General features: G+C 49.7%; 1 protein-coding gene across 1 annotated transcript; it reads right to left on the reverse strand.

Moving 5' to 3' along the window:
- Nucleotides 1–1,669: 1,669 nt before the first annotated feature.
- IL31 (interleukin 31) lies at nucleotides 1,670–4,041 on the reverse strand. Its single transcript, XM_050750022.1, has 5 exons — nucleotides 4,030–4,041; nucleotides 3,780–3,867; nucleotides 3,437–3,517; nucleotides 3,125–3,270; nucleotides 1,670–2,014 (listed from the first exon to the last, which is right to left on the reverse strand). Exons 1-5 carry the CDS (start codon nucleotides 4,039–4,041, stop codon nucleotides 1,685–1,687), a joined length of 657 nt encoding a protein of 218 aa, XP_050605979.1. The 3' UTR covers nucleotides 1,670–1,684.
- Nucleotides 4,042–7,700: the final 3,659 nt, after the last annotated feature.

Consider the following 7,700-nt stretch of genomic DNA (forward strand, 5'->3'; position numbering starts at 1 on the left):
TTTTTTTTTTTTTTTTTTTTTTTTTTTTGAGACAGAGTCTCGCTCTGCCACCCAGGCTGGAGTGCAGTGGCGTGATCTTGGCTCACTGCAAGCTCCGCCTCCCAGGTTCACGCCATTCTCCTGCCTCAGCCTCCCGAGTAGCTGGGACTACAGGCGCCCGCCACCACGCCCGGCTAGTTTTTTTGTATTTTTTAGTAGAGACGGGGTTTCACCGTGTTAGCCAGGATGGTCTCGATCTCCTGACCTCGTGATCCGCCCGTCTCGGCCTCCCAAAGTGCTGGGATTACAGGCTTGAGCCACCGCGCCCGGCCAAGAAGCCTTAACAGTTGTGGACTTAACAATGATTCAAATGACAAAATCTTTGGACCTGGCTGTGAAGAAGTCCCCTAGGCCCTGAAAACCCAGTGGGGAGTTGTGCAGAGGACATTGTAAGATTGCTGCATGCCGCACCTGGCATCAAGGGCCTGTGAGACCCAGCCACTGTCCAGGGAGGGTCAAAGGCTGGGTAAGGCGGAGAAGCCCAGGCTGGAGTCTGGGCTCCACCCCTTAATAGCTGTGTGGCCTTGAGCAAGTGAATGACTGACTTCCTGCCTCAGTTTCCCTACCTATGAAAAGAGGATGGTACTTAACATGACCTGGCATAAAGAAAATGCTCAATGAGTATTTATTGCTCCTGGGATCTTGCTTTGTCTCTGGAGTGAGTGGTACTGTCCTAGCTCACTGCAGCCTCGAACTCCTGGGCTCAAGCAATCTTCCCACCTCAGCCTCCCAAGTAGCACACCACCATGCTGATTTTTTTGTTTTGTTTTGGTTTGGTTTTTTTAGAGATGGGATCTTGCTATGTTGCCCAGGCTGGTCCGAAACTCTGGCTTCAAGCAGTCCTCCAGCCTTAGCTTCCCAAAGTGCTGGGATATCTGATCTGTGTTACAACTCTATGAGGCTGTGGCCATCACCATTGCCATTTCCAGACGAAACTAGCCACCATGCCCCGCCAAAGTCATTAGTTTTTTTCTCTTTTTTGAAATAGAGATGGGGTCTCACTATGTTGCCCAGGCTGGTCTTGAACTCCTGGGCTCAAGTGATCCTCCTGCCTTTATCTCCCAAAGTGCTGGGATTACAGGTGTGAGCCACAGTGCCCAGCTCAGGGTCATTATTTTTTATTGAGCTTGTCCAGTGGGAAGAAATGACAGTGGTAAAGTGATACCTCTTTCTAGAGCATGTCCATCCGCCCTCTGCCACAACGCTACCCAGCTTGGAGTCCCATTTGCCAATGTCAAGCCCCTCACAAAACGCATCACAGATTATGAGAAAAATTCAATATAATTTATTAAATAGATTCCAAGGGCTCCCGCAGGGAGCATTAACAACTTTTAGTACAATAAATATCAATAAATTAACATAGCTGCCACCTCCTGCCCTCACAAAGGTATCATAAGTAAGATTTAAGCCTCCTGAAGAAAAACATTCCATAAATACCAAGACTAATAACAATAACCTAATGTTTTTCAAGGTAATTCACAAATTTACATCTCAGCCCTCCCAGGACTAGCCCATCTGAGGGGTCACTGAGATTATTCACTGGAAAAATGTACTTAAGGAATCACGGCAGAGTTCCCACACTTAGCTGTCAGTCATCTTTTTAAGGCTCCTTAAGTTCCTGCCATTCCAAAAGGAAGAGATGGCCTTAAGTGGTGGCCTGCTGGGCTCCAGAAGTCAACGATTTTAATGCAAGGTCCATGCACTCTGAAAACTGTTGAGAAATAGTCAGGATGAAGCGTTTACATTCATGGGTGTCTGTTGGCACAGAAATGTTTGTTTCTGGTGCATCTTGAAATATGAGTTTGTCGAGGTGCTCTATGATCTCATCAATAACAGATTTGTTGTCTAACTGTCTGATTGTCTTGAGATATGCCCGGATGGCTGGGCTGTGGATGATGTTTGGCAGCTGGGCGTCAGGGGTGAGACACGGCAGCGTGTAATTCTGGGACACGAGCACCCCCTTGTCTTCCTTCACCTGTGGAATGAGGAGAAATGGTGAGTGTTGGGTTTGCAATAACAGCTGCAAGTCCTGACAGTGAATGTTTGCATGCTTCCTCCACAACCCGCCTGGTGGATATATTTATCTGATCAATGTCACAACCCTATGAGGCTGTGCTATCAGTAACCCCATTTCCAGATGAAACTAGAGCTTAGGTGGCTGCAGTCCTGAAGCCTGTGCTCAGAACCACTGACCCATCCAGCTGAGGCCTCCCCAGCCTTCCAGAACCCACTCTCACGTGCTCAGGGTGGTGGAAACTGTAGCACATCTGGCCTTCCATGGACTTCCGCCCTTTGTACTCTGTGTTAAAGCCACGTACGCCCCACTTAGAGAGGACAGTGTTAGGCTTGTCCAGAAAGGCATCCAAGATACAGGGGAGAGTTTTCCCAAACAAACCAAGGAGTCTAGACCACTCCCTCCCTGCCCTCTTTCTAAGGACTAACCATTTTTGAGTCAGACCAAATTGCCAGCAGCACCTCATCAACCTGAACTGCCCAGTCATCTTTGGTTGGTAACAACCTCTGCCTTTTATAAAAGCCAAGGCTAAAGTCTAAATGCCAAGGCAGATGAGAAGGGTAATGCCAATTTCATGAATTGCTTCCAAGTTTGGGTATTTGTTTGTTTGATCAAAGCTATCTTGGCTGGGCACAGTGGCTCACGCCTGTAATCCCAGCACTTTGGGAGGCCGAGGCAAATGGATCACTTGAGGTCAGGAGTTCGAGACCAGCCTGGCCAACATGGAGAAATTCTGTCTCTACTAAAAATATGAAAATTAGCCAGGCGTGGTGGCATGTGCCTGTACTCCCAGCTACTCGGGAAGCTGACGCAGGAGAATCGCTTGAACCCATGAAGTAGAGGTTGCAGTGAGCCAAGATCGCGCCACTGCACTCCAGCCTGGGCGACAGAGTGAGACTCTATCTCCAAAAAAAAAAAAAAAAAAAGCCATCTTCTCCTGTCTAGTTGCCCCCATCCCTTCCTGGCATAGCCACAGCCCTGGCTTCAGGTCTGGAGAGATGAACCTCTTCGGAGAGCAATGGAAGGCATTTTAAAGAAATCGTTTAGAAAAGAAATCTCTAGAGCACTCACATCTTTCAAAAGCATCTTCGAGAGGGACTGTAATTCCTCGACTATTTTCTGTATATCACTTGGTTGTAGGAAATGGACGGGCAACGTGTGGGAGGTCAGCCAGCCTCCCAGGCAGCAGAGCAGAAACAGCACGGACGTCGCGGGGCCTGGAGAGAGAACGATGCCGTGATCGCATGCATCACACACCCCTGTCCACCCCGGCTCCCCCTGCAGCTGTGCTGAGCCAACCCTGGGGGCAATGCTTCCAGAATCTTCCTGGTGAGATAAGATGATGCCCAAGACTCCGGAAGCACCAGGACCAGCGAGCAATACCTGAGTGAGAGGCCATGGCGAGAGAGAGCAAGGCCAGCTTCGGTGGGGGCTTCTGGAGCCAGATGTGTTCGCCATGGCTGCCTGGAGATATATAAAGGGCCAGGGTGAGGAGGAAGAGCAGTCAGCGTCCCGCCCATGGCAAAACCATTTACTCAGCTTTTCTCCAGAAAACACACAAAGTTCTGCTGGCCACGGCTGAGTGAAAGGGCTGAAAGGAAATGCTGAGGTTACCCTCAAGGTGGGCAGATGCCTGACTCAGACACACACATACTTCACAAAAAGACACATGCATGCATCTTTGCCTTTCTTCGTGGAAGGAACCTGTTGATTTGACTAGACAAACTTTCGAAGCCCAGGGTTGACAGACACAACCGTACCACCAAGGAGCAGGTGACTTCCAGGAGTTCAAGGCCAGCGCCCACAGGGAATTTCTGGGGAGGAAATGCGAATCTGGCGTGAGATGTGCGGAATGCGGTATCTCTGGAAATTTCTGCAGTATATGCCCACGCCGGTGTGCAGGGGCGGCCCCGTAACTGCTGTGAGTGTGGTGGGTCGAAGGCTTCATCTCAACTCCGTGTATCCTTGGACATCACTGGACTCTCCATCGTGCCTCTGCAATCTCAGGGCCCAGAACCAGAGGCTGTGCTCCAGAGTTATTGCTTGAAATCCTTGTTCATATCTTTTTTTTTTTTTTTTTTTTTTTGAGATGGAGTCTTGCTCTGTCACTCAGGCTGGAGTGCAGTGGCCTGATCATTGCAACCTCCGCATCCCGGGCTCAAGAAATTCTCATGCCTCAGTCTCAGCCTCCCAAGTAGCTGAGACTACAGGCACGTGCCACCATACCCAGCTAATTTTTGTATTTTTAGTAGAGATGGTGTTTCACCATGTTCGCCAGGCTGGTCTTGAACTCCCGACCTCAGGTGATCCGCACACCTCGGCCTCCCAAAGTGGTGGGATTACAGGCGTGAGCCACCGCGCCCAGCCTGCCCGGCTAAGTTTTAAAATTTTTTCGTAGGCCGGGCGCGGTGGCTCAAGCCTGTAATCCTAGCACTTTGGGAGGCCGAGACGGGCGGATCACGAGGTCAGGAGATCGAGACCATCCTGGCTAACACGGTGAAACCCCGTCTCTACTAAAAATACAAGAAAATTAGCCGGGCGAGGTGGCGGGCGCCTGTAGTCCCAGCTACTCGGAAGGCTGAGGCAGGAGAATGGCGTGAACCCGGGAGGCGGAGCTTGCAGTGAGCTGAGATCGCGCCACTGCACTCCAGCCTGGGGCACAGAGCAAGACTCAGTCTCAAAAAAAAAAAAAAAAAAAAAAAAAAAAAAATTTTTCGTAGAGACAGGGTTTCACCATGTTGCCCAGGCTGGTCTCAAACTTCTGGGCTCATCCTCCCACCTTGGCCTCCCAAAGTGCTGAGATTACAGGCATGAGCGACTGCACCCGGCCTCCTTATTCATATTTTAGTGCCAGCTTTGATCAGGCCCTTTTCTAGGGTATTGGGAATAGTGGTGAAGAAGTTAGACAGAGTCCCCGCCCTTGTGGGCCCGGCATTGCAGTGGGCCCGGCATTGCAGTGGGCCGTGGCAGACAATAGCAACAACATTCATAAATAAGCTAGAAGGCACTGCTACGGTGGGAGAATGACGGGCGGGATACTTTTAGTCAGGTGATCAGCAAAAGTCTCTCTGAGAGGTGACAACATTGAAGCAGAGACTGAAAGACAAGAAGGAGCCGGTCCCGTGAAGACCTGAGAGAAGAGTGTTCCAAGGCGACAGGACAGGAGTGCAAAGTCCTCAGGCGAAAATGAGCTCGATGCTGTTCCTAGAACGGGAAGAGGGTCATGGCAGCCTCGGTGACGAGAGAGGACAGGAGGGTGGTGGGGAGGCAGGCTGCGGCCCCATCACAGAGGCCTGAGGCTGGGACAAAGAGCCCGGGTTTATTCCGCATGTGACGAGGCAGTGCTGGACCGCTTTCAGAAGGGAAACAAAGGATCGGATGCACTTTATTTTTTTCTTTTCTTAATTGTTTTGTCTTTTGTTTTTTTTGGAGAGGTCTCAAGGCCATCCTCCCACCTTGGCTTCCCAAAGTGCTGGGATTATAGGCATGAGTCACCATGCCTGGCCCTGAGGCACTTTATTTATTAGTAGTAGTAGCATTTTTTTTTTTCTTTTTGAGACAGAGTCTCACTTTGTCACCCAGGCAGGAGTGAAGTGGCTCAATCTCAGCTCACTGCAACCTCCACCTCCCATGTTCAAGCGATTCTCGTGCCTCAGCTTCCTGAGTAGCTGGGATTACAGGCGTGCACCACCATGCCTGGCTAATTCTTGTATTTTTAGTAGAGATGGAGCTTCACCATGTTGGGATGAGGTCAGTCTGGGCGGCCCATAGAACCCAAGATGCACAGAGGGGACACACCAGGAAGCCCTCCCACCCATCCTCCCAAGTCCCCCTGCCACCAGCCACCACTGACTTTTTCTTTACTTCCCAAACCACCACAATATGGCTTTCACCACCCCACTAATTTAATCAAAATCCTCTAGCAGAGTCCATGGTAGGCATGACCTTCATCCGCAGGTGTTTACTGCCATAATTATGTTGCAATGCATGGCAAAAGGGATTTTGTAGGTATGGTCATGGTTACTATTCAGTTTACCTAAAATAGATTTTCCTGGGTTCCCTGGGCCGCCCCAACACAATCCCACAAGCCCATCAAGCAGAAGAGGAGGTCAGAGGGATTCCGGGCGAGAGAAGAGCTCACCTGCTGTTGCTGGCTTGAAGATGGTGGGGGCAGCGTGGAAAGCACGAGAAGGAAATAATTTGGTCAATAACCACTGAGCTTGGAAGTGGATGCTGAGACCTAAATGAGAACCCTAGCCAGCCAGCACCTTTATTTTAGTTCAGTGAGTTCCTGAGCAAATAATCTATCCATGGCATGCTAGACTTTGACCTACAGATGCTATGAGAAAGAAAATGTGTGTGTGTGTGTGTGTGTGCGTGTGTTTAATAGACAGGATCTTGCTCTCTCATCCAGGCTGGAGTGCAGTGGTATGATCACAGCTCACTGCAGCCTTGGCCTCCCAGACTCAAGTAGCCCTCTTACCCTAGCCTCCCAAGTAGCTGGGGCTATAGGCCTCCACCACCATGCCTGGCTAATTTCTGTATTTTTTGTAGCGATGGGGTCTCACCATGTTGCCCAGGCTGGTGTTGAACTCCTGGGCTCAGGCAATCCCACCTCACCTTCCCAAAGTGCTGGGATCATAGGCACGAGCCACTGCACCTGGCCACATGTGTGGTTTTATTTATTTATTTATTATTTTGAGATGGAGTGTGGCTCTGTTGCCCAGGATGGAGTGCAGTGGCATGATCTTGGCTCACTGCAACCTCTGCCTCCTGGGTTCAAGCAATTCTCTTGTCTCAATCTCCCAAGTAACTGGGATTACAGGTGCGTGCCACCATGCCTGGCTAATTTTTGTATTTTTTGTAGAGATGGGGTTTTACCATGTTGGCCAGGCTGGTCTTGAACTCCTGACCTCAAGTGATCCACCCACCTTGGCCTCCCAAAATGCTAGGATTACAGGTGGGAGCCACCACGCCTGGCTGCATTTGTGGTTTTAAACTGCTGTTTGTGATATTTGTTATGGCAGCAATAGAGAACTAATACAGTACCCAGAGACCACATGTTGTCAGCCTTCCCGGGGTTTCAGCCTTCATTTTACATAACCCATCTATAGCATGAAACATTGCCAACCACTTCCACTTTCCTGACAACCTCTTGTTCCTCTCCTAAAACAACTTCATCCTGATCCATTTTGCCCCTCTCCCCAGCTCCATGGACTCCACCCGTGATCTGGATTCCTCATACTTTAGTGTCTGTCTCCTTCACACTCCAGACCTAAATGTCCACCTCAATGTCCCACTGATACCTCAAAATCAGCATGCACAAAGGTGGGCGTGAGAACAGGGTAATACTGACAGTGGAGATGAAGAGGTGTGGATGGATTGTAGAAATGTTTAGGAGGGAAAATACATAAGAGGTGACTTTTTGTTGTTGTGTTTTGTTTTGTTTTGTTTTGTTTTTGAGACAGCATCTCGCTCTGTCACCTGGGCTGGAGTGCAGTGGCACGATCTTAGCTCACCACAACCTCTACCTCCTGGGTTCAAGCGATTCTCCTGCCTCAGCCTCCTGAGTAGCTGGGATTACAGGTGTGAGCCACCACACTTGGCCTTTTTTTTTTTTTTTGTATTTTTAGTAGAGATGGGGTTT

Source organism: Macaca thibetana, chromosome 11 (assembly GCF_024542745.1).
Source record: "Macaca thibetana thibetana isolate TM-01 chromosome 11, ASM2454274v1, whole genome shotgun sequence".
Taxonomy (NCBI): Eukaryota; Metazoa; Chordata; class Mammalia; order Primates; family Cercopithecidae; genus Macaca; species Macaca thibetana.